Below are 27702 nucleotides of genomic sequence, written 5' to 3'. Positions count from 1 at the left end.
CTGTTCTGGCCTTGAACGTTATCACCACAGTGTACAATGATCGGTACTTTAGAGGTGTTCTGTGGCTAAGTAGCAACTCTGCTCCAAGTGCAGATAACAGGTTGAAAGGAAAGTTATGTGCTTTTTCTGATTGATTTCCAAGAACAAGCAACCTTTGTCAGTTTCAACGAGCCAACTTCTTACACTGACAGGCTTCAAGGGTATTGAGCGACATAATATTCTGGCAATCTCCTGCTCAGAGCAAATCCCTTCCAGTCATTCAACAGGAAGGACAGGAAAGTTTTAATATGAACAATGATGGCCAGGTATTTGGGTCCCAACCCTGTCCAATTGTGTGTCTCAATATAAACCATTCTTGTCTCTGCTGAAACCATGTGATCTCGTGGGGGGGGGGGGAGGAGAGAATCGAAGATAAACAAATGGGCTGAAAGTACCTGGGATTTCCTCCAGGCAATTCATTTAATAACGATGGCCCTGTGTTTCCCAAAGGGATCTCTGTACCGAACAGCTCCTGCTTTTGGGAATCCAGTGGGTCACCACATGAGCCAGGAGCTGGTTGCAGAGGATCACTGCTGTCCAGGCAAAAGGAACCAAGTCCTGGTGTTGAAACGAGATCCGACCCTTGGTTTAAAATAGTCATTCTGGTCTGTTGATCTTTCTCCCTCCCCCCCCACCTCCTTACAGGTCTCACAACCGTTCAGCCACGTAGATTACCCACAATAGTTACTGTGCAATAAACAGGGGAGGTGAAGACCTCGTGGTATTATTGCTAGACCGTTAACCCAGAGATCTAGATGATGTTCCGGGGACCTGGGGTCAAATCCTACCACAGCAGATGGTGGAATTTGAATTCAATAAAAACCTGGAATTAAGAGTCTAATGATGACCATTGCCAATTGTCAGGAAAATATCATCCTTTAGGGAAAGAAACAGCTATTCCGACATGGTCTAGCCTACATGTGACTCCAGACCCACAGCAATGTGGTTGACTCTTAACTGTCCTCTGGGCAATTAGGGATGGACAGGAGATGCTGGCCTAGCTGGGGCTAATCTTTCGTTAATGTACAACCCACACCATCTCTGAGAGTTTTATTCTTGAATTCATCTGGGTGCGTAAGCAGAAAGGCTTTCCAGATATCACCAACAGCCCTACGTGATAACCATCTGAAGTTTAGCAAGCAAAGCAAGCATGAGTTGGTTCATTCCGCTGGGCCCATGTCACTCTATGACACTGAATCTTGGAATCAGAGAATTGGTTTGGTGCAGAAGGAGGCTATTTGGTCCATCAAATCAGTACCAGTCTATCCCCTAGTGCTAATGTCCTCCCTTTTTCCCCCTATTGCTGGACGCTATTTTTATTTAAATAACAATCCAATGCCTCATTGAACTTGCCTCCACCACATTTCCAATCAGTGCGTTCCAAACCCCGAACGCTCCAAGTGTAAGGGGTCTCCTTCGTTTGTGTACCATATCGTGCCTTTTTGGTCTTTTTTCCTTTTACCAGGGGAAGCAGTTTCTCCCGAGCTACTCTATCCAGCCCACCCTCAACTTTGAAAATCTCTATCGAGTCTCCTCCCTGTCTTTTCCTCTCCCCGTGATAACCACTTCAGTCTTGCCTCATCACAGAAGTTTCTTATTCCTGGAACCATTCTGGTAAATGTCTCCAGTGCATTCGCATCCTTCCTATAGTATGGCACCTAGAAATCTACACAGTGTTCCAGCTGATGCATACCTAGTATCTTACATAAGTTCAACATCACCTTGCTCTTTTACTCTATGCCCCTATTAATCAACACTCTATGCTTTGGTATCTGCTCTCGCCATCTGTCCTGTCACCTTCAATGATCTGTGGACACATACCCCCAGCTCTCACTGCTCCTGCATCCTCCTTTAGAATTGTATCACCTCACACTTCTCTGTATTGAACTTCATCTGCCACTTATCCACTGACTCCACGAACTTGGCTATGTCCTTTCAGAGTTCCACACAGTGTCTTCCTCACAGTTTACAATTCTGTCAAGTTTTTTGTCACATGGCTATGACCTTAAACCTCTCGATAGGTTTACCCCTCAGCTGCACTGGGAGGTTTGATTGCCGATTGAAAAAGGGTGGGTGGGGGAGGGGGGAGGTGGGAGGGGTGAGGTGAAGATGGCTGAGTCTGGGGGAGGGGTGAGGTGAAGATGGCTGAGTCTGGGGGAGGGGTGAGGTGAAGATGGCTGAGTCTGGGGGAGGGGTGAGGTGAAGATGGCTGAGTCTGGGGGAGGGGTGAGGTGAAGATGGCTGAGTCTGGGGGAGGGGTGAGGTGAAGATGGCTGAGTCTGGGGGAGGGGTGAGGTGAAGATGGCTGAGTCTGGGGGAGGGGTGAGGTGAAGATGGCTGAGTCTGGGGGAGGGGTGAGGTGAAGATGGCTGAGTCTGGGGGAGGGGTGAGGTGAAGATGGCTGAGTCTGGGGGAGGGGTGAGGTGAAGATGGCGGAGTCTGGGGGAGGGGTGAGGTGAAGATGGCGGAGTCTGGGGGAGGGGTGAGGTGAAGATGGCGGAGTCTGGGGGAGGGGTGAGGTGAAGATGGCGGAGTCTGGGGGAGGGGTGAGGTGAAGATGGCGGAGTCTGGGGGAGGGGTGAGGTGAAGATGGCGGAGTCTGGGGGAGGGGTGAGGTAATGTCCCTTTGACTAATCAAAACTGACCCAATAGTCCAAATTGATTCTGATAAGACAGACACATAAATCTACTTTGCTGCTTTTTAAGACCAGTATAGTTTTTGAGATGCATTTTACGTGCATTACTTTAAAAGTCATATCACAGTTGACAATGTGTTTTTTAATGGAGTAGTTCTCATTGTCTGTGTGACCTGGTTGGATGGGAATGATTAGGCAGATAGTGTTCTGGCCGAGTTAACCTGAATTTCAGATGTGAGCACTGCGTGGTAGGGTAATGAGTTTCACATTGTGCACAATCAGAAATTCCTCTCCAATGTGAAACTCATTCAGGATGCTGGACAAAGTGAAGGCCCGAGAGCCTTAAGTTCTGTGAGTTGACTCTGGTTGTTCTGTTAGGTGAAAGTGAGGACTGCAGATGCTGGAGATTAGAGTTGAGATTGTGGTGCTGGAAAAGCACAGCTGGTCAGGCAGCATCCGAGGAGCAGGAGAGTCAATGTTTTGGGCAAAAGTCCTTCATCAGGAATTCCTGATTCCAGGCTTTTACCCGAAACGTCAATTCTCCTGCTTCTCAGCTGCTGCCTGACCTGGAGTGCTATTCCAGCACCACACTCTGGACTCTGCCCATTCTGTTGTCTAGTGCAATTGAAATATCCTGTTAATGTGAATCAAGCAGAGTTTCTGAAATTGAAGTCTTATCTGAATTGCTTTTTCAGTCCAGTCTTTTCAGTCCAATCCACTAATTTACGTTATTAGTTGGTGAGATACCAGTGAAGAATACAAGAGTGACAATTATTGGAAACTAAACTTGGATTTTTAAAAAATCAGTCTTTACACAATCTGTAAGAATAATCTCGATGGAGACTGGAATTCTCTCTGTGGTGCTGGTTTTATTTGTTGTTGAAAAGCGGGTGCCGCTGGCTAGGCTAGCATTTATTGCCTGTTCCTATTTATCCTTGCTTAACCATTACAGAGGCAGTCCAGCGTTGCTGTGGGTCTGGAGTCACATCTCTGACCAGACCCAGGAAGGATGGCAGATTTCACTCTCTCTGCAGGGATTTTGAATTAGCTGGGTTTTTACTCAAATTCAATGGTCTCCATTACTGAGACTGGCTTTCAGATCTGGAATTTTAGCATTGGATTGAATTTAAATTTGACCAGTGATCATGGTGGGATTTACACCGGTGTTATTAGCTCGGGTTGCTGGATTATTAGTTAGTGATGTAACCCTGGTTGTCATCTTCATTAAACTCCATGAGCCAGAGTTTAGGAAAGCACAGATATATCAGATGGGATTATGTTATTATCACCCAGGATACATGAACATCAACTAGCCACAAAACGACACGACCCTTTCTCACTGGTATCCTTACGTGAGGAAGGACACCAATTTGACTGGGACAACACATCCATCCTAGGACCAAGCTAAACAGAGATACACAAGAGAATTCCTAGAAGCATGGCATTCCAACCAGAACTCTAATCAACAAACACATCGAGTTAGACTCCATCTACCACTGTCTGAGAAAAAGAACAGGAAATGACATCACCAACCCAAACCTATAAATAGAAAGTAGGAATCATCAGCAGTGCTTCACCCACTGAAGATGTTAACTATTATGGTGATGGAATGCCTAGAAATGAACCTTTCAGCTCAGTGAGCAAACCTACATCCAGAACCTCAACCTAAGCTACAAATCTTCTTAAAACCCGCTATCACCCATTTGATCTCTGAGATTGAGGAAATTTGATGAGCCTGGATATCAAGGTGGATGCTGGTAGGATGAGGATCAGCCACGAACGGGTTAGCAGCCCCAATTGGCTGAATGGCCTAATTCTGTTTCCCTGAAACGCCCAAATCCAGCAGGGGCAGTGCTGGAGAGTGAATCCCAATGGAATAGCCAGCAGTAGTTAGAGCAAGGATAACCCTGGCTTGTGCTCCTGAGGAGCGCACACAGAAACAACACGGTAACTCACTTGAGAAGTTTCAATTATCGAAGTACTAAATTCTTTTCAAAGTAAAAGGATTTCTGGTGATCAATGCAAGGTGCAAAGTCAAATTCCAGCAACAGGCAGCGATGAGAGGATTCAGGAATTTAGGAGAAAAAGCCCCATAAGGGATTGTGTAGATTCAGGATTGAAAGGTTCCTGTCCTAAAGGAAACACTAATTTTAAACTTCTATTTTCCTCCAGATTTTAAACTATTGCCATGAGGTTGGTAAAGTTTTAATGTGATGTGTTTAAGTATTATCCACTTGGCAGGACTAAGATGGAATCTTACAGCATGCAAATAGACCTTCATAGAATCCCTACAGTGTGGAAACAGGCCGTTTGGCCTATTGAGTCCACACCAACCCTCTGAAGAGCATCCCACTCAGACCCACTCCCATTCCCTATCCCTGTAACCCTGCATTTCCCATGCCCAACCCACCTGACCTGGACATCTTTGGACTATGGGAGAAGACCAGAGGAAACCGACAGACGCAGGGAGACTGAGCAGTCTTGGGGCGGCACAGTGGCTCAGTGGTTAGCACTGCTGCCTCACAGTACCAAGGACCTGGGTTTGATTCCCACCTGCGGTGACTGTGTGTGTGTGTGTGTGTGTGTGTGGAGTTTGCACCTTCTCCCTGTGTCTATGTAGGTTTCCTCTAGGTGCTCCTGTTTCCTCTCATTGCAAAAAATGTGCAGGGTTAGGTGAATTGGCCATGCTAAATTGCCCATAGTGTTCAGGGATGTATAGGTTAATTTCATTAGTCAGGGGTAAGTATAGGGTAGAGGAATGGATCTAGATGGGTTACTCTTTTGGAGGGTTGACGTGGACTTGTTGGGTTGAAGGGCTTGTTTCCACACTGTAGGGATTCTAATTCTAATTCCAATTCTACTCAGACCGTTGCTCGATGCTGGAATCGAACTCTGATCCCTGGTGCATGTGAGATAGCAGTGCTAACCACTAAGCCACCGTGCTGCCCTTTAGATTTCCCGAACTGAACTAATTCCATTTGCCTGCACTTGGCCCATATCCCTCTAAACCTTGCTTACCCATACACCTGTCCAAATGTCTTTTAAATGTTGCAATTGTACCAGCCTCCTCCACTTCCTCTGGCAACTCATTCCATACACGTACCACCCTCTGTGTGAAAAAGTTGCCCCTTACATCCCTTTTAAATCTTTCCCCTCTCGCCTTAAACCTGTGCCGTCTAGTTTTGAACTCCCTTATCCTAGGGAAAAGATCATTGCTGTTTACTTTATCCATGCCTCTTCTGACTTTATGAATCTCTGTAGTGGTTACATTCATGTTACAAGTTAATCCCTTGCTTAAACAATTGTTTGGAAGGATGCACTATCAATATTGCATTGTAATCCATTATCAGTCCATCCAACTACTTGATTGTGAAAGCATTTAATATTTGAAAATTGTATTTGAATACACCTTGCTGTCTGCTGGAAGCAAACGTTTGTCACAGTCCAGCTATTGTGAGTTTTTCATTGTTGCCTACTGTGGTGTGTCAGCAAATGGAATTGCTTTCTCTTCCAGACTGGTGGATGACAGATGTGTGGTTCAACCAGAAGCAGGAGATCTGGCCAATCCGCCAAAGAAATTCCGAGGTACGTTCACTGGGGCAACTGGACTCTGTTCAACTGTAAACATATTTCCGCATGCAGGAATTATACATCTCCCCCTGTTATATACCAGGCTTTTAAAGCATGAATAGAAGACTACTTCTCGTTCAATGGGTTTTTGTCTTTTTTTATTGCTGCAACACTCCAGTTGGAAGACATCACGGTCTTAATGAATTATATAATGATTCTGAATACCATTCAGAATAAAGACCCTTCTGAAGTTACAGGTCACCATGTAACATAGGACATTACAGTGCAGTTCAGGCCCTTCGGCCCTCGATGGTTCCACAGGTCGGTGCAACAATCTGAAGCCCATCTAATCTGCGCTGTTCCATTTTCATCCTTGTTTATCCAATGCCCGTTTAAATGCCCTTAAAGTTGACGAGTCAACTCCTGTTGCAATGTCTGATGTGGGTTTCTCGACAGATGCGGGTGGTTCTGGGAAGGCCAGGTTTATAGGCTGTCCTTTGCCCTAGGAGCAATAAGCATCATGACCAAAGTGTGAGGAGAACTCCACTGTAGAACTTGATAAGGCAGAGGTGACCAGTTCCATAGCAGTAGAGGTGTAAGGACATGCAACGTCAAAGTCCTGAAACTCCCTCCCTCACAGCACCTCTTGCACTTTACTGAATGATGAAGGGCTTATGCCTGAAATGTTGACTCTCCTGCTGCTCGGATGCTGCCTGACCGGCTGTGCTTTTCCAGCGCCAGACTCTTTGACCCCAATGAATGCGGTAGCTCACCACCACCTTCTCCCAGGGTAACTAGGGATGGACAGTTAAAGCTGGCCCAGTCAATGATATCCACATCCTGTGAGCAAATAGGAAATAAAATGAAGCAATCCTCTTACCTCTAAATCAGAGGGCCATAGGCTCAAGTCCTATTACAGAGGCGTGAGTGTGAATTCCAGGTTGCCGTGTTAGGGAAATAGTATTTGTTACAGACCAGACTGTCCCTAACTTCTACATATATATTTTAAAAGCAAGTATAATAGGATGTGTTCCAGCTATGATTTGATTGGTCCACCGCTAAGCCTTAATCGTACCACACTCTCTCCTCTTTTCATTGTATTTGGAATTGGAGACCACACGTTGTGTGTCAAAGCTTGTGGATGACACTAAGGTGAGTGGCCGAGCAAAGTGTGCAGAGGACTGGGAACCTTTTGCAGAGGGATATAGATAGTTTAAATGAATGGGCAAAGGTCTGGCAGATGGAATACAATGTTGGTAAATGTGAAGTCATCCATTTTGGTCGGCATAATAGTAAAAAGGACTATTATTTGAACAATAAAAAAATTGCAGACCACTGCTGTGCAGAGGGACCTGGGTGTCCTTGTGCATGAATCCGAGAGGTTGGTCTGCAGGTGCAACAGGTAATTAAGGCAAATGGAATTGTGCCCTTCATTACTAAAGGGATTGAGTTTAAAAGCAGGGAGGCTATGTTGCAGCGATACAGGGTGCTGGTGAGGCCACACATAGAACATTACAGCGCAGTACAGGCCCTTCCATCCTCGATGTTGCGCCACCCTGTGAAACCAATCTGAAGCCCATCCCACCTACACTATTCCATTCTCATCCATATATCTACCCAGTGACCATTTAAATGCCCTTAATGTTGGCAATTCTACTACTGTTGCAGGCAGTGTGTCCCATGCCCCTGCTATCTGAGTAAAGAAACTACCTCTGGCATCTGTCCTATATCAATCGCCCCTCAGTTTAAAGCTATGGCCCCTTGTGCTAACCATCACCATCCGAGGAAAAAGGCTCTCCCTGTCCACCCTATCTAACCCTCTGATTGTCTTATATGTCTCAATTCAGTCACCTCTTAATCTTATTCTGTCCAACGAAACAGCCTCAAGTCCCCCAGCCTTTCCTCGTAAGACCTTCCCTCCATACCAGGCAACATCCTAGTAAATCTCCTCTGAACCCTGTCCAAAGTTTCCACAGCCTTCCTATAATGCAGTGACCAGAACCGAACGCATTACTCCAAGTGAGGCCGCACCAGAGTTTTGAAAAGCTGCAGCATGACCTCCTGGTTCCGAAACTCAATTCCTCTACAAATAAAAGCTAACCTACTGTGTGCCTCCTTAACAACCCTATTAACCTGGATGGCAACTTTCAGGAATCGAAGTACATGGACACTGAGATCTCTCTGCTCATCTACACTACCAAGAATCTTTCCATTAGCCCAGTACTCTGTATTCCTGTTACTCCTTCCAAAGTGAATCACCTCACACTTTTCTGCATTAAACTCCATTTGCCACCTCTCAGCCCAGCTCTACATCTTATCTATGTCCCTTTGGCACTATCCACAACTCCACCGACCTTAGTGTCATCCACAAATCTACTGACTCATCCTATTAAATGATAAACAGCAGTGGCCCCAAAACAGATCCTTGCGGTACCCCACTAGTAACTGAACTCCAGGATGAACACTTCCCATCAACCACCACCCTCTGTCTTCTTTCAGCTAGCCAATTACCGTTCCAAGCCACAAAATCACCCTCAATCCCATGCCTCTGTATTTTGTGCAATAGCCTTCAAAGTAGTCCCTTCAAAGTCTTTCAGTCCTGGTGTTCTACACCCTCAGAAGGTTGGGGGGAGAGCTGGCTTGATTGCAAGCTTTCCAAGTCTGAGTCCCACTGCTCTCTCCTCTCTGTGGTAAGATTGCTGTTTTAAAACCAATCCCAAAACTGTTGCTGAGCAGGTTTTTAACCCGAAGATACCTCGTGCTAACTGGCCTCACACAAGTATCAAGTCCAGCTGCTCCAGAAGTTGCATGTTTTTGTGTAACCACCGAGTGAACACCAGACCGTTTCAAATTTAATGTTGTGTTGTTGAAAGTTAGCTAGTTTACTCTCTGCAACACTGCGATCCAAAAAGTGAAATTTTCCCAATAAACCATACGTACGACACCCAGCGAGTGTGGAGGGAACGGTTTCTTTGGAATGCTGAAAGGGGAGATGTGGCTTCCTGCTCCCATTTTTTTTTGTGGGAGGGGGTGGGTGGAGTGGGGAACAGATGGAGGTAATGATTAAAGGCTGGAAGCTGGGGTTGGGAAGTTTGTGGGGAACCTTTCACTGTGGTTCTGGAGGGGATGGAGAGTGTTTGAGATGGATCAGATATTATTGAATGGCCCTGTTAATGAAATTGGGGCAAATTTTGAGTTGAGGAAGAAAGAGGGTAGAATGGAAGGGCGATGTGATCAGAATATGAGAGACAGTGACACTGGGAGAATGTAAGGCTGTGCGTACAGTGTGAGTAAGTATACTCAGAATAGATCTTCGAGGAGAAGGTGAGGACTGCAGATGCTGGAGATCAGAGCTGAAAATGTGTTGCTGACCTCCTTCCACCTATCGCATTTCCGACACCCCTCCCCCCACGTCCCTCCTCCCTACCTTTTATCTTAGCCTGCTGGGCACACTTTCCTCATTCCTGAAGAAGGGCTTATGCCCGAAACGTCGATTTTCCTGTTCCTTGGATGCGCTTACTCAGAATAGATGTCAACGGAGGAGATGACCAAATGGTATTATTACAAGACTATTCATCCAGAGACTGGGTAAAGTTCTGTGAACCTGGGTTCAAACCTTGCTACAGTAGTGGGGTGAATCTGCCTTCATTACAAACCTGGTATTAAGAGTCTGCTGATGACCATGAAACCATTGTTGACTATCGTGAAAACCCATCTGGTTCTCTAATGTCCTTTGGGAAAGGAAATCTGCCATCTTTACCTCGTCTGGCCTACATGTGACCCACAGCAATGTGGTTGGCACTTGCTAACTTGGGCGAACAGCAAGAAATACTAGACGCACTTGCCAAGTAAAACTCTGAAGTGATGAGACACACACAGCAGACACTGTGCAAACACAGCAGCCAGGTACGAATGACATTAGCATAATGTAAAAGGCAACAGTTATCCTAGACAGGTATACCCTCAATAATTTATCTATTCAACAAAGGAGAGCCCAGACAAGAAAGGCACTGGGTCCAGCTCCACACAGAAACCAACAGGAACATGCCATCTACTCAAACTATTAGGAGAGTCTCCCTGATTGGCCAGAACTATAGAAAGTTCCAGAAAAACCATTTTAAAAAGGTATAAAAACAGGGTTGAACTGCAGACCACTCTCTTGAATCTTCTGGGGGCCTTAAGGGGCCAAATAGGATTAGAGATAGTATGCTTAGTATTAAAGGTTATGGTAACTCATTTCCCAATAAAAGTGGGACTATTTTACGTTGGTACTGACTTTCTTAGAATCCCTATGGTATGGAAACAGGCCCTTCGACCCAACAAGTTCACACAGACCCTTCAAAGAGTATCCCATCCAAACCCATTCCCCACCATTTACCCTTGACTAATGCACCTAACCAAGATATCCCTGAACACCTAAGGGTAATTTAGCATGGCCAATTCACCTAACCTGCACATCTTTTGGATTGTGGGAGGAAACTGCAGACATGGGGAAAATGTGCAAACTCCTCACCGATAGTTGCCTGAGGCTGGTATCAATCCTGGGTCCCTAGTGCTGTGAGGCAGCAGTACTAACCACTGAACCTCCATGCTGCCTTCAACATGTGTTTGCAGGGATTTGACTGCTTCGGAATTGAGTGACACCTTGACTAATTCATTTGTAATGTTCTGATTGGAGTTGTCCAACATGTTTTAAGGAGGAACTAAACAACACTTAAATGCTCTTGTGAAATTAGGGAGGAACATGAAATGTTGGGCCTAGCCAGCGATACCCATATCCCATGAATTAATAATAATAATAAAAGTTCAGGAGCACATGTCCTATTTTCTGAAATAGAGACAGCTGAGTCAAGAGTAGGAGACTGAGATGAGAGTTGAGAAAATGTTGGGAATTTCAGCCCAGTTCAGGGCTAGAGCAGGAGGCAGTACTATTACAGTTAACAATGTACTGGAAGAAGTGATGAAGGAGGGGGCTAGGTAGGAAGGCAATAAGGAGTGTGCCACATCTCCCTCCAAACTGGAGGGATAGCACTGTCCATGTAATCACATTGGCACAATTTGGAGGAAGTGGTTCAGCCAGAGGGGGGGGGTGGGGCGCTGCTCCTGAATGGAGCCAGGACCCGTGGAAGGTGGAGGGTCAGTGGCAGGGTGCCCTAATGGGAGCATGGCTAGGGAGGTGTTGGAGAATTGGCCATCCATGATGGAAAGGAGATGGTTAGGATGAAAAAAATTGAAAACTGTTCAAATGTCAGAGGGCACTGCAAAGTCTGTAGGTTGGAAGAGGATGAACACTGGGAGAAAAAGGTACCGTCAAGATTGAAAGAATTTAGTTCAGTGGGTGTGGGAATAGGTTAAACCACTGGGTCGACCAGGATGGTCCTGTTCTGTAGACTCGGGTGGAAGCAAAGGCATGCTGTGCTGAGCTGGAGATGGGTGAGGTTGGAGACCATTGCGGGAGGAGGGAATGCATTCCGTGGCAGTCTGGAAAGTTCAGGAGCAGACGTGAAAGGCCAGAGAGTTGCGTTAAGGTTGCTTCATCAAGCAACAGCGATCCCTTTAATATCAGGTTTTATTTTCATGTTAGGGTTGGACCAGAGAAAAGAGAGTGCAGTTATCAGAACATTGAATTGTAGGCAATTACAGAATAGATGGTTAATTGTCAAAGAAAAAATAGATAGGAGGTCTTGTGAATGGTGGTTCAATGGTTAACAGTACTGCCTCACTGCGCCAGGGACCTGGCTTTGATTGCATCCTCTGGTTGCTGTGTGGAGTTAGCACATTCTCCCTGTGTCTCCGTCAGTTTCCTCTGGGTGTTCCGATTTCTTCCCAAATCTAAAGATGTACAGGTTAGGTGGATTGCCCATAGTGTTAGGTGAAGGGCTAAATGTAGGGGAATGGGTCTGGGTGGGTCGCCCTTTGGTGGGTCGGTGTGGACTTGTTAGGCCAAAGGGCCTGTTTCCACACTAAGTAAGTAATCTAATAAATTGCCCCATAGTGTCCAGGGATTTGCAGGTTAGGTGGATTAGACATGGAAAATGCAGGATTACAGGGATAGGATAGGCATGTGGGTCTGGTAGGATGCTATTCAGAGGGTTGATGTGGACTCAACGGGCTGAATGGCACCCTTCCACAATGTAGGGATTGTATGGATCTATAGAAAATAGATGCAGGAGTAGACCAAATGGCCCTCCGAGCTTGTGCCAGTGCACAATACGAACATGGCTAATCACGCAATCTCAGTATGCCATTCCCGCCCTCTCCCCATATCCCTCGATCCTTTAACTGCAAGGGTCACGTCCAGTTCCCTCTTGAATATTTCTAATGAACTGGCCCCAACAGCTTTCTAAGTTAGACACTTCTTCATCTCAGTCTTGAGTGGCTTACCCTTTATTCTTAGATTGTGACCCCTAGTTCTCGACTTCCCCAACATCGGGAGCGTTCTTCCCATATCTTGCCTGTCCAGACCCATCACGATTTGATATGTTTCTATGAGACCCCCACCTCATTCTTCTAAATTCCAGTGAATACAAGCCCAGTCGATCCAGTCTCGCTTCATGTGTCAGTCCTGCCATCTGGGGAAGCAGTCTGGTGAGCCTTTGCTGGTCTTCCTCAATAGCAAGAATGTCTTTCCTCAGACTAGGAGACCCATACCGCACACAATACTCACTAAGGCCCTGTATAACTGCAGCAAGACATCTTACTCTGATACTCAAATCCTCTCCCTATGCAGGCCAGCATGCCATTAGCTTTCCTCACTGTCTGCTACACCTGTATGTCAACCTTCAGTGACTGTTCCACCCTGACACCCAGGTCTCGTTGCACCTCCTCTTTTCCTATACTGCCACCATTCAGATAATAATCTGTCTTGCTGTTTTTGCGACCAAAATGGATAACCTGACATATGTCCATTTGCCACGTATTTGCCCACTCAGCCAGTCTGGCCAAGTCACCCCGCAGCCTCTTAGCATCCTTCTCTCAGCGCACACTGCCTTAATTGCAAATTTGGATGATTCTATGAAATGGGTGATGTGTCCCAAATGTTTGATAAATGGGAGCAGCTGTGACACTGTGATGGGAGAGGGGTACGACTGAGGAAGTCAATAAACTCTCTCCAAAAGCGAAAAGAAACGTGCTTTGATTTCAGTCTTTCCAATTGGCTTGGAATCTGTTAATAATAAACACCTGGCAAAGGGTGATGCTGGACGAATAGTGTCAAAGTGAAGTGAAAATTCACAGGAACGTGGCTACTCGTGAATAGATGAAACTCTGCTGCACATTTGAAAGGGTGACCAAAGCTTAGTTTTGTCAAAACCTCTGGTGCACCGAATGATAAAGTGAAACTGAGGAACCAGTCAGCTTGGAGCTGGAGTGAGTTGATGCTGCAGAGGAGAGAGTTGAGATTATTCATGTGGCAGTGGATGAGTAAATTTAAGGATATGACAAGAATGGTATTTTATGAAATGGTGAATGTCCAAGTGTTGCCAGTAATTGTGGGTGGGTCTGAAACACACGTGGTGGAATTTTAATATTGCTGAAGCAGACATTTGAGCTGGAGTCAGGTGCTGGTCACAGATGGTAACAGTGAGCGTTGTTAGAAAGCTGAACAACACGAGAAGCAAAATGCAAAACCCTGAAGGTGACCATGGTCAAAGAGACAAACTAAAATGTTGGAGGCAGGGGTATCCTCAAGATAGGTATTCCTGAAGAAAATTAACTGTGAATTATATACTGCCACAAAAATCAATTACTACAGATGCTGGTAAGCTAAGCACAGTATTACAGAATATCCGCCATGCCACGATCTCACTTCCTCTAAGGGTTGTAGTCCAATGTCCATCTCTCTCACTTCTGTTGTGGCAATGCCAGTGCCTCTGACCTGTATTCTCTCTGTGTTCCCCCATTTCCCACACTTCTGCCCTCATTCCTGACTTTTCCTGACAGAATTAGGGTTCCCCTTTGTCCTCACTTTCCATCCTACAGCCTCCATGCTCAGTGGACCATTTTCCACCAACTCCAACACAATGCCACCAACAGGGTCACCTTCCTCTGCCCCTTTTGGCACTTGACATCAGAGCTGTGAACACAGCCCAGTCCATCGTGCCAATTGAACTTCCATCTATTGAATCCACCTACATTTCCCACTGCCTTAGGGAAGCAACCAACACAATCAAAGACTCCTCCCAGCCTGGTTATGCTGTCTTCCACTCTCTTCCATCAGGAAGAAGATGTAGAAATTTATATACACATACAAATAGATTCAAAAACCGCTTCGACCCTGTTTTTATTAGATTTCTGAATGGACCTCTTAAATTTTAAATTTAAATGTTGATCTCGCTCTCTGTGCACCTTCTGTGAAGACGTAACATTGTATTCCTCACTCTGGTCTAATACCTTGATGCACTTTATATGGTACTTCACATAAAATAAAACTGGTTACTGTACATATCATAGACTCCCTACAGCGTAGAAACAGGCTATTTGGCCCAACAAGTCCATACCAACCTGCTGAAGAGTAACCCACCCAGACCCATTTCCCGACCCTATTACTCTATATTTACCCCTGACTAATGCATCTAACCTACACATCCCTGAACACTATGGGCAATTAACCTGCACATCTTTGGATTGTGGGAGGAAACTGGAGCCCCCGGAGGGAACCCATGCAGACACGGGGAGAATGTACAAACTCTGCACAGATAGCTGCCTGAGGCAGGAATCGAACCTGGTACCCTGGTGCTGTGAGGCAGCAATGCTAACCACTGAGCCACCAGGCCGCCCATGTGACAATACTAAATCAAATCACTTGACGTGTTTCTCTGCAACACTCTGGACTGGTCTTTTGTTATTGGTAAGACCTCCTCCTCTGTCTGTGTGAGCCCAAGAGATGGAAGACCGTGCTTTGTAACGTTCCATCCTGCTCATCATCCAACATCCCAGCTCCGCCCTCAGTGGAGCAGGGGCTACCTTTCAGCGTTGGCTTGGCCAATTACCTTGTTGAATCATCTGTGGCCAAGTACAACCGTGAGCCTTCATTCTCCACCTTGCTTCCATTCTTACCTTTTCTGTTCCCCAGCTGCCTGTAGTGTTTCAATGAAGCTCAACACGACCAATTTGCAGCTTCTCAATGTAATGTTTTCCAACCATATCCAGCGGCACTGCTTTTACTGATAGCAGTTGCCTGCAACAATTTTGCTGTTGCCATTTGCCCCCCCTTATGAGCTCTTCCGTCTGCTTTGCACGATAACCCTTTGACCTACTCCCTCTCTTCTGCCTTCCACCTTGCCACAGACCCCTCTGTCCCGCTCCCCCCACCCCCCCTCCCGGTGATTATTCCTGCCCTCGTTCTCCGCTTCCATTCTTGCTTAAATCTGTCCCATCTTGGCCAATTTTGAGTTCTGGTCAATATTAAACACTGGTTAAATGGCATTTGGGCCTACACTTTCACATCAAAGTTTTACTTCTATTTAAACCTCAGCAAAACTCATCACCCATTCCCTGTGTTTATACATTCGGTAAAGTCCATACCAATTATTACTTAATTAATGTGAAACCATCACATATGTCCCTCATTCTTTTTTAGTCTTCGATATCCCAGCCAGGTCCTACAAGATGAATCTCGTCAATAATCTGAGCACTCGTTCTCCCCACAGTTATGGTCTACCTTTGAGTACTTTTTTTTTTGCCATTTCTGTTTGTATTTCAACCTTCCAGCATCTGCAGGATTGTGCCTTTGTTTCAATAGAGCGAATGGTCTGATTTGTTAGCCCATGGTTCATTGTTTGTATTGCTGTATGTGTTTCTACACTTAAAGCAATGACTGCACTTCACATGCAGCACACTACTGTCTATAAAGTAAGATGGCCAAAGTATGGCTGTGAAAAGCATGATATAAAAGCAAAAATGTTTTTTAAAAACATGAGGTCTTTAAAAAATTCTCCTCCATCCAGCCGGTTTGTGGAGCCCTGACATTTACTAAATACTAAGGTTTGTGAATTTCAGCTTTGTAACGCTCCAGTGTGGAATGTCAAACTCCCAACCTTTTAGCACTCACTGTAGTGATTTTTAACCAGTGACGTGCTGGATTACCAATCGTTTACTTGATTTTGAGGCCATGTTGTGGACTGAAAATCTCTTTACAGTTGATTGAGATTCCACATTGGTGCACGAGGAATTTGTTACAGTTTATTGAGATTCTACACGTTGGTGTACTGCGGAGCAGGGTTTAAACTCTGGAATCAGCTATTAAACAATGCTTTGTCCTTGATATACTGATTACACAACTAGACTTATTGGCACGCAGCCTGGAGTTTGATTCTGCTAAAGACATGGCAGCAAGGCTGTGCCCTTGTATGTGTCGTTTGGCAAAACAGGTCAATTTATTTCCTTCAGCATGCTTTGCATCTTAATCTGGAGGTATGGAAACAATTGAGGGTTGTACCTCATGGGGCCTGACTACTGCTGTGGCCTGTTTATTGGTAAGGCTGTGACAGAAGTAAAATTTCACGACTGTCATTGGCCAGGTACTTGTTGGACCCTTGACCGTGACAGTTTAGAGGCAGCTCATTGGCTCACAGTAAGCAGCTGATTGGTTGGTTTGAGCAAGGCTCTCTGGTTGATTTAGGATGGAGAAAGGGAAAAAAAAACCCCACAAAGTAACTTCTTTAGGCACAAGGCCGCCTGCTTTTGTTTTAGAGCCATTTACTTCTGCAACCTGTTTGTTTGTTTTTAACAAAATTGAAATCACTGATACGGAGGGAGGGACAGAAATCCTGAGCCCTTGTCACCCCTGATCTGGGTCCGGTGCTGATGAAACCTCCACCACTCATAGGTTCCCTACAGTGTAGAAAAGGCCATTCGGCCCATTATGTCTACAATTACCCTCCAAGGAGCATCCCACCCGAACCCAGCCCCCCACTGTATTGCCATAACCCCGCGTTTCCCACCTAGCCTGCACATCCCTGGGCACTAGGGGCAATTTAACATGGCCAATCGACCTGAGCTGCACATCTTTGGACTGTGGAAGGAAACCGGAGCACCTGGAAAAAACCCGCACACGCTGGGAGAATGTGCAAACTCCACACAGACAGTTGCCCGAGGCTGGAATTGAACTAGAGTTCCTGACGCCACGTGGCAGCGGTGCTAATCAGTGATCCACCGTGCCCATTTCGCAACTGCTTATTGTTGAATGCAATGCTGGTATTTTTACCACCTCAGGATTGGATCGTCCTTTCTAGTTGATTGCTATTGTAGCATTGTAAATATATGGACCCAACTACCAATGTGACGTGGTGCTGTAAGCTCTGATTCTAAATTTTCACAATTTGCAATGTTTGAATCTCTGGAGTGGGGTTTGAACCTTCTGGTCTCCGATGTGCGAGGGGTTACCAACTGAGCCGCAGCACCAGCTGAAAGGCTGTTTCTTCCTCCAACTTCCTCACCGCTGTTCTCTGTGTGGGATGGGAGGTAATGGGTCACAATGACACCGAGGTCGCATTTGAAAGTTAATGTAGGAAATGATTAGGATCTCTGAGTTTATTTAACCTTTTACAGCAGACGATATAAAGTTAAGCACAGATTTCATGATCACTTGCCAATTCACTAATACCATAAACTAAGGTTACAAAGATAAATGAGCTTCGCTTGTCCCCTGAATGAAAAGGTTGACATTTTCTGCTCAGTTGGAGAAATCTGCAGGTAGGATATATGCTTTCTCCATGTGATTCACACAGACTGAAAGGTTTCCTTCCGGCAACGTGATCCTAGTTATTTTACATGTAACTGCATGTTCCAGTTTGTCAGGAGTACATTTTGCTTTGGAAGCTAATTTTTGTGCTGAGTGTAGGAATCATTAACATACGAACATATTTGAGCCAGCTCCACTAGTTAATGTGATCTTGGCTGATCTGACCTCGGCCTTAACTCCACTCTCCTGCCTGCTCCCTGTAACCTTTCAATCTTTTACTGACTAAGCATCAGTCGATCTCCTCTTTTTAAGTTTACTCCATGTCCCAGCAGCCACTGCACTTGGGTCATGAATTGCACAGTTTCACTGCTGTCAACTCATTAACATCCCCACATGTATCCACAGAAACTACCAGCGGTCCATTTCCCAAAGAAGGGACAAGCAGCAGTGAAGGGAGGTAATCTGCTTCAAAGACAACAACCCTTCCCCCACCATAGAGTGCAGGAGAAACAACAGCTGGCAATGTCCTGGCCAGACATCTTGTTCACTAGCTTTGACCCAGTGTCCATGCCAGTTTTACGACCCTTAGTTGTGACGCACTCTGAAGAGAGATTTTTAGAGTATGTGAGATTCTCTAGGAAATGTTTATCACTTTGTGTAAAGGAGGCTTATTGACTTTAACTCCAAGAAACAATCTGTGCATTTCTCTTACGTTCCTTCTCTTCCATGATTGGTAGCCACGTCTAGGCCCTAAAGCTTAGAAATCGACTCTGCTCCTTCAAACTCTTTCATGGGAAACATGTATCAGACTCTAACTAACTTATTAGGTAATAATTAACCTGTCATCAGGTGCATGTACAGGGCTCTGTGTTGCTTTCAGAGAATCTCACAATCCAGTGACCCTCTTCCAGACAGTCCAAACTCCACCCCATTATGGTATTTATACACAATGAGGTGCAGCCCCTACAACAGCATCACCAGATCCTCTTTATAATCTCCTCAATGTGAAGACCTTTGTGCTGTCGCACTCCCCTGAGGAACTTTGGAGATACTTTCTGTTGTCAAAAGTGCCATATAAGTGCAATTGTTGTTGGACGATTGAGGACGGGAGACTCTGGACAGCTCTTTCACGAAGCCTCAGGGTGGCAGGACACCTCCTCATCTGCTTTTGTGGTGGCAGATTTTGTGCTAATGGCCTCGATGGGAAGTGGTTACTTCTGCAGCGGATTGTGGTGTATATACAGGATGGAATGGTGTCCCAGGTGGGAGGATCGGGAGAGAGTTTCTGGTGCAAATGAGAACACAGAAGGCTGGAGAAACTCAACAGGTCTGGCAGCATCTTCAGAGAGAAACAGCGTTAATGTTTTGATTCCACCTACTGTTCTTCTTAAGAAGCTCTGCTGAGTTTCTCCAGCGTTTTCTGTATTTATTTCAGACCTGGTCTTGACCAAGGTCTTTGCATTCTCGCTAGTCACTGGAGAGGTCCCAGAGGAGTGGTGTGTAACTAATGTTCTTCCTCTGTTCAAGAAGGGAAATAGGGACAATCCAGGAAACTGTAGACTAGTGAGTCTCTCATTGCTGGTTGGGGAGTTATTGAAAAGGATTCTTAGGGATAGGATTTTCACACACTTGGAAAAACCGGGTCTAATGAGGGGCAGTCAGCATGGCTTTGTGCAGGGCAGGTTATGTCTTACTAACTTGATTGAATTTTTTGAGGAGGTGATGATGGTGATCAATGAAGGTAGAGCAGGCCTACATGGATTTTAGTAAGGCTTTCGACAATATCCCTCAGGGTAGGCTCATACAGAAGAAAATGAATGGGATCCACAATGACTTGGCCGCGTGGATTCAGAATTGGCTTGTCCATAGGAAATAGAGGGTAGTGGTGGCAGGATGCTTTTTCAGGCTGGACCTCTTCTTGTTTGCAAATTTACATAAATGACTTGGATGAAAACGTAGATGTTAGTAAGGTTAGTACGTTTGCAGGCAACCCCAAGATTGGTGGAGCTGTGGATAGTGTAGAAGGTTGTCAAAGGATGCAGCAGGATATAGCTCAGGTGTGGGTATGGGCGGAGAGATGGCAGATGGTGTTTGATCTGGGCAAGTGTGAGGTGCTGCACTTTGGGACATCAAATATTAAGGAAAAGTATAGAGTCAATGGCAGGATTCTGAACAGTATTGATGTAGTCATGATTTGGAGATGCCAGTGTTGGACTGGGGTGTACCAAGTTTAACAATCACACAACACCAGGTTATAGTCCAACAGGTTTAATTGGAAGCACACCAGCTTTCGGAGCGTCGCTCCGAAAGCTAGTGTGCTTCCAATTGAACCTGTTGGACTATAACCTGGTGTTGTGTGATTTTTTTTTTAGCAATGATGTACAGAGGGATTTTGGAGTCCAAGTCCATAGCTCCCTGAAACCAGCCATGCAGCTAGATAGGGTGGTAAACAAGACGAATGACATGCTTGCCTATATTGGTCAAGGCATTCAGTACAAGAGTCAGGAAGTGATGTTGCAGCTTTATAAAAGTTTGATTAGACTACATTTAGAGTATTGCGTTCAATATGTTTACAGGAAGGATGGTGGAGGCTTTGGAATGGGTGTAGAAGAGGTTTACCAGGATGTTGACTGGATTAGAGGATGTGAAGGGAGGCTGGATAGATTTGGGTTGTTTTCTCAAACAGCGGAAGCTGAGAGGTGACCTGATAGAAGTTTATAAAATTATAAGAGGCATAGATAGGGTTGACAATACTTGTTTTTTCACAGTTGTAATGTCTGATCCTAGATGGCATGTATTTAAGGTGAAAGGGGGAAAGTTCAAAGGAGATGTGAGGGGCAAGTGTTCTTACGCAGAGAATGGTCTGGAACATACTGCCAGGGTTGGTGGTGAAGGCAGATACGATATGGGCCTTTAAGGGGCTTTTAGGTAATTACATGAATATGTAAGGAATGGAGGGATATGGACCATGGGTAGGCAGAAGCGATTAGTTGAATTTGATGTTGTGTTTGGCACAACATAGGCTCTTCCTGTGCTGTGTTGTACTGTAATACAGGTTTAAAAGCAGGATTTTTGGTAGTGTGGAGGAACAGAGGGATCTTGGGGTCCATGTCCATAGATTCCTCCAAGTTGCCACCCAAGTTGATGCAGTTGTTCAGGTGTATGGTGTGTTGGCTTTCATTAGCACGGGGATTGAGTTTAAAAGCTGCAAGGTTATGCTGCAGCTCAATGAAGCCCTGGTTAGACCACACTTAAGAATATTGTGTACAGTTCTGGTCACCTCTGTTGGAAGGATGTGGAAGCTTTAGAGAGGGTGCAGAGGAGATTCACCAGGATGCTGCCCAGACTGGAGGGAATGTCTTGGGTTGAGGGAGCTGGGGCTTTTGTCATTGGAACCAAGAAAGATGAGAGGTGACTTGATAGAGGTGTACAAGATGGGGAGAGGCTTCAATAGAGTGGATAGCCAGAGACTTTTTTTTCTATAGCTGCAATGTCTGTCACAAGGTAGCACAATTTTAAGGTGACTGGAGGAAGGTTTAGGGAAGATGTCAGAGGTAGGTTCTTTACACCGAGTGTGGTGGGTATGTGGAATGCACTGCCAGCGGTGGTAGTAGAGTCAGGTACATTAGGGACATTTAAGTGATTCTTGGACAGGCACATGGAAGATAGTACAATGATTTCCATGCTGTATATCTCTATGACTCTAAGGGTACATAGGTTAGTTTGATCTTTAGAGTAGGATAAAAGGTCGGCACAACATCGAGGGCTGAAGGGCCTGTACTGTACTCTACTGTATGTAGCTTTCAGTTGAGTCTCAGGTGCTATTGGGCAGAACATGCAATGCAGTCCTAATGAGAATGCAAACGTTCTTGGTATCATAGAGTATAAGATAAAATGAAACTAATGTCTGAAGTTACGTTCTGCTGAGACTCCAGAAGAGAGGATGGAATGTCCTGTGTTAGAGAGCAGTGCAAGGTTTAACAGTATATATAGTAGAGTTTCTTGGAAGCCTCAAATCATCTATTGTTGGTTGTGTATCTCTCCTACCATGCTTTCATAACTGCTTGAGTTTGGGTTTCAGTCGGACTGGTTCTGGAGAAGGCAAAGTCAAAAACTGCTTTCAGACTTGCACTTCAAGGTAACACTAGCCATTATACTTTCATACTAACTGTTATTTGATGTGGAAAACAAATATCAGGCTCTGACTTATAATTACATAAGTTAATAACTAATCTATCTTCAACTATACATTTCCATGTGCTCTGTGTTTCTTTCAGAGAGTCACACAATACAGTGTGTCTTCTAACCAGACTGTCCAAACTCCACCCACACTGTGGTATTTATACACAGGGATGTGCAGCCCCATTATATCACTACCAGGTTGCTCCAAGGTACTAATCCTCAGACACGACTACCAACTTTCACCGACCGGTAAGGTGGAGAGGTGGATGCTGCACACTGAGTGGAGACAGTCCAGTCTAAGGGAGCAGAGCTGCTTAGAAACTTCACACCTTATTGAGTGGCATCTTATTGAGTGAAGGTTGTAACAGCAATGGCTGAATCAAACCAGTAGGCCCTGTTTAATTGTTAAGGAAGGGTCAGTGGGCTTAAATGGGCTCCCTCATCTATACTTGCCCTCCTTTGTTAAAAGCAAATTTTTAAAAATTAAAATCAAACAGCAGTGAAAATAATATTTTTCATTCAGTTGGTTTGGATCACACAGTGAAAGGCTGTGGTTGACATGGCATTAGGAATTCTCGGGTGGGAATGAAGGAAAGGCGATGAGTGACCCAGGAGTGTTATGGGAAAGGATTATTAGCTTCTGCAATCAGGTCGGCATTGTGACCTTAACCGCTGACAGTGATCACGAATGTTATTTTTGAAAGTTAAATTTGTGAGCAGATAAAAGGATTATCAGGTGTGGCTGATGTTGTGGGTTTAAGTCCACACTAGAGAGCTGACCCAAGATGACCCCTCCTGTGCCATGCCATCAGAAGTGCTTTTATTAGTCTGGCATAGGCCCTGCCTGCCCTGTCAGGTTGGTGTTAAAAAGCATGCCCCACCTTGGATTCCACTCAGAGGAGTAGCAGATTACAACACGCAATGACAAAAAAAAACCCAGTGTGTTTGGCTGTTGTCAGCAAATGTGGGCCTTGCATTCTTGTGGGATAAAACTGCTGAGATCCACACTGAGGATTCTCTTGTGCTCTTATGCTCCACAGCCACCTGATGAAGGAGTGCTTCCAAACAAACCTGTTGGACTGTAACCTGGCGTTGTTGTGATTTTTGTTTTTAAAACTTTGTCCACCCGAGTCCAACACCAGACTCCTCCAGGCCGTGAGGATTCTTAGTATGATGCATACCTAGGACAGAGTCTAACAGGTTAAAAAGATGGCTGTGTTTTTATTTTGTTGAAACGTGTGATGAGTCAGTCTCTGCAGAAAGGTGCCACTGTGGAGGTTAATACTGAGCCTCGGAGACTTTTCAGGTTGATCCAGCAGCCTTCTCAATCCCGTTGTTTATCTCCAATCCCCTATCTGAACCGTGATCTCTCATTTATTGAGTGGAGGGCTAATTTTTGGCTTGACCGGGGAGTTCCTGCCCTGGATGCTGTGGGCTTTTTGATGGCGGTGAGCATTGTCCGTTCTGTTATATCCTGGTGGATTCTGTTATATCCTGGTGGATTCTGTTATATCCTGGTGGATTCTGTTATATCCTGGTGGATTCGGTTATATCCTGCATGTCCTACTCCAATACTCTTGAGCTTTTCTCAAGGGTTCCCAGTCTGTGCAATATTCAGATCCTTGTTCCATAATGAGAGGTGAGCAATCAGAAAGGAACAGCTCCTTCCATCGGTTGCTCGATCTGACAAGCACCGAGTCTTTGAATCCCTACAGTGTTGAAAGAGGCCATTTGGCCCATGGGTCCATAGTGACCCTCTAAAGAACAACAATGCTAACCACTGAGCCACCCTAATCCTAATACTCAATAGCAAAATCAGCAAGTGTCCTTCTGCTGTTGTATGGAGCCAAGGAACATTCCAAGCATTTAATCCAGTCCCAAAAGGTTACAATACATAAGTGGCTGTTTGACCCATTATTCCTGTACTGACTATCTGCTGCCCCTCCCTAAGCCCTGCAAATGTTTCATTTTCACATACATATCCACTTTCCTGTTGTGAAGTTCTTTTTAAATTAATTTATGAGGTGTGGGCATTGCTGACTAGGCCAGTATTAATTGCTTAGAGGACAATTAAAAGTCAACCACATTGCTGTGGTTTGGAGTCGCATGTAGGGCCAGACCAGGTACGAATGGCAGATTTCCCTTCACAAAAACCATTCGTGAGGCTTTTTTAAAAAAAAACAAGAATTAGCCCTTGTCTCGGGTGGTGGGGGGGGAGGTGGTGAGAGTCTGGGTGGGATGTTCTTCAGAGGGTCAGTGTTGACTTGATGGGCTGAATGGCCTGATTTCCCAATGCACAGGTTCTATGATTTGTTGAGAACTGGTAACCAAGAGAAAACGATCATTCGAAAAGCTGCCCTGCGACAGGGAGGGAGGAGTGGGGAGCAGGAATCTTGGATCATTGGGGCTGTAGGAGGGTTGGCTTCATTGGAAAAGGCCTAGTTTGTATTCAAAGCCAATTCTGCAGGATTGTTACCATGTTGTCCTGGGTCATGCACAGCAGGAGTTTTGTTTGGAGTTGAGCCTTCACTAAGGGCACATAACATAAATCATCTGGAACATGCCTTCCTCTGTCACAGTCACAATATTAGTGCCTTTCAGGCCAATGACACAAAAACATGGATCTGTACAGCACCTTTTAAAATGCTGGGACTTTCCCAAAGAGGTTAACAGATAGTGTTATATTTCACTGAAGCATAACCTCAGCTGTAATGGAGGAAATGCAGATGCTAAGTTTTGAGCACAGCAAGATCCCATTTATGGCCACAAGATAAAGGGACTGAGAAAACTGTTTCTGTTCTGTTCGTGAAAAGAAATTAATCAGGGCATCAGGCAGAACTTCCTGCACCTTCTGTGAAGTAGTGTTGTGGAATCTGAGAGAGCAGACAGCACATTGTTTTGATATTTCATTTGGGAGGCAGTGCCTCTGACAGTGCAGCCCTCCCTCAGTACTGCACTGCAGTGTCAGCTTGGATTGTTTGTTCAAGTTCTGGAGTGGAACCTGAACCAACCTGATTCAAGGGGGAAGAGTGTAACCCTATTGACTCCTATCCATCGGTGACCGTTATTAGCCGTCTCCAGCAGAATAACTTGCTTTGCCCAAATGCTCTGACTCTGGCTGTCTTTGTCACCTCCTGCCAGTTCGATGTATTAGTGGAGAGATTTCTCTGAATCATTTAACATGTGGCTGACAGTCTGCGTATGAATTGCAGGAGACTGTTTTAATCAGAGTAACAGTTAATATTGAGACAAGGTCATCATTTGACAGCTAAACCATGTCCACTTCATTTTTATTAGCGATTCCTACGTTTAGTGCTCTCATAGTGTCATAGAGATGTAATAGCACGGAAACAGACCCTTTGGTCCAGATATCCCAACCCAATCTAGTCCCATCTGCCAGTACCCAGCCCATATCCCTCCAAACCCTTCCTATTCATATAACCATCCACATGCCTTTTAAATGTTGCTATTGTACCAGCTTCCACCACTTCCTCGAGCAGCTCATTCCATACACACACCACCCTCTGTGTCAAAAGGTTGCCCCTTAGGCCTCTTTTATATTTTTTTCCCCTCTCACCCTAAACCTATGCCCTCTCGTTCTGGATTCCCTGACCCAGGGAAAAGACTTTGTCTATTTATTCTATCCATGCCCCTCATAATTTTGAACCTCTATATGGTCACTCCTCAGCCTCCAAAGTTCCAGGGAAAAGAGCCCCAGCCTCTCCCTACAGCTCAAATCCTCCAACCCTGGCAGCATCCTTGTAAATCTATTCTGAACCCTTTCAAGCTTCATAACATCTTTCCCATAGTGTGTGGGGTCTTCTATTTTTTTGTTGTTTATATAAGTGAATTGGATGCGAGCATAAGAGGTACAGTTAGTAAGTTTGCAAATGACACCAAAATTGGAGGTGTAGTGGACAGCGAAGAAGGTTACCTCAGATTACAACAGGATCTTGATCAGCTAGCTCAATGGGCTTGAAGTAGCAAATGGAGTTTAATTCCGATAAATGCGAACTGCTGCATTTTGGGAAAGCAAATCTTAGCAGGACTTACACACTGTAAGGTCCTAGGGAGTGTTGTTGAACAAAGAGACTTTGGAGTGCAGATTCATAGCTCCTTGAAAGTGGAGTCACAGGTAGATAGGATAGTGAAGAAGGCGTTTGGTATACTTTCCTTTATTGGTTAGAGTATTGAGTACAGGAGTTGGGAGGTCATGTTGCGGCTGTAAAGGTAATTGGTCAGGCCACTGTTGGTGTGCAATTCTGGTGTCATCTATTAATAATTTACACAGTTCTTTCTGCAAGTATAAATGTGATAGATTGAAGTGTTTGAAAACAACTTTACAAAGCAAAACAGTACCTCAATGGTCAGAACTGTTTGAGAGAGTCGAGTCAGAGAGTTTGTTTTGGTTTTAAAGATGTCACATTTTCTGGTTCATTCAAATACAAATTAATAAAGGAAAATAGTCATTTGTATTGAGTTTAAAAAAAAGTCTTGGGTTTTGTTGAATCTGCCAGTCCATTATTTGGAATTGAATATCTTCTTCATTCCATTTTGGGGTCACTGTAGACAGATAGACTTTAAACAATGGCTCCATTTCAGTGATTGGTACAAAGACCTACCTCTGATCAAAGCATGTTCCAGCAGATGCTGGCAGTCTGAAAGAGAGAGACAGAGAATGCTAGAGCAACTCTGATCTGTCCGAGTCTGTGGAAAAGAGATGAGTTAACATTTGGAGCTTGGTATGACTACTTCAGAACTGAAAGGGATTGCAAAACAGTGAGTTTTACATTTTGGACAGAGGCATAGGGGGAGTAAGGGGCACCGATGGTGTGGAGAGGTTGCTAATTGAGGTGAAAAGAGAAACTGAGGTGTTGAATTGGTGCAAGGTAGGCTGTAAGTAGGCCCTCTCCACCTTCAGCGAAGTAAATAAGAGACAAACGAGGCAAGCCCAGTCCCGAGGAAGGATCCCTCGACCTGAAGCTTTAAGTCTGATTTCTCTCCACAGATCTGCTGAGCTTTTCCAGCAATTTCAGTTTTTGTACAAACAAGGCAAGCCCTTGAGCATGCGTGCACATGTAGATACAGTCAGTTCTGATATAATGCGATAATTCCGTTCTCATGTGATCCAGCGTTATAAGAAAATCGCACAATAGCCGCACCATTTAAACTAATGGGGCCAGAATTACATTATACCTAGTACAGGTAAGGGAAGTTTGCATTTTACACACAAATCTAAATACTTTAATCGCGTTAAAACCAATTTGTGTTGAAGAAACAAATGTTGCAGTAGAACAAACTCTGTGTGTGTGTGTGTGTGTGTGTGTGTTGGTTTTGGGGGAAAATGGAAAATGGGCACCATGTGGCCAGTTCTCAAGCTGTGGAACTCCGTGATGAGATCTTGAGGTTGTAAAGTTTCTAAGTGAGATGTTTGCATTGTGCTTTGTTGGAACGGTGGAGCAAACCCAGAATAGAAATGTTCTCTTGAGTGCGAGATGGTTTATTGACTGGGAGGTCAGGGTTAGATTAGATTAGATTAGATTAGATTAGATTAGATTAGATTAGATTACTTACAGTGTGGAAACGGGCCCT

At 44.9% G+C, this 27702-nt stretch overlaps 1 protein-coding gene across 2 annotated transcripts in view; it reads left to right on the top strand.

The window, feature by feature from the left end:
* Nucleotides 1-27702, top strand: part of itpr2 (inositol 1,4,5-trisphosphate receptor, type 2) — a 265818-nt gene that overhangs the window by 41975 nt on the left and 196141 nt on the right. For both annotated transcript variants that reach the window (XM_072562332.1, XM_072562331.1), the window contains exon 2: nt 6190-6260. In XM_072562332.1, the coding sequence (XP_072418433.1) occupies nt 6190-6260 (71 nt within the window). The remainder of the gene's footprint in view (nt 1-6189; nt 6261-27702) is intronic.

This window comes from Chiloscyllium punctatum, chromosome 44 (genome assembly GCF_047496795.1).
Source record: "Chiloscyllium punctatum isolate Juve2018m chromosome 44, sChiPun1.3, whole genome shotgun sequence".
In the NCBI taxonomy this organism is placed as follows: Eukaryota; Metazoa; Chordata; class Chondrichthyes; order Orectolobiformes; family Hemiscylliidae; genus Chiloscyllium; species Chiloscyllium punctatum.
The sequence above is the reverse complement of the archived record's forward strand: the minus strand, read 5'-3'. Positions and strand labels throughout refer to the sequence as shown.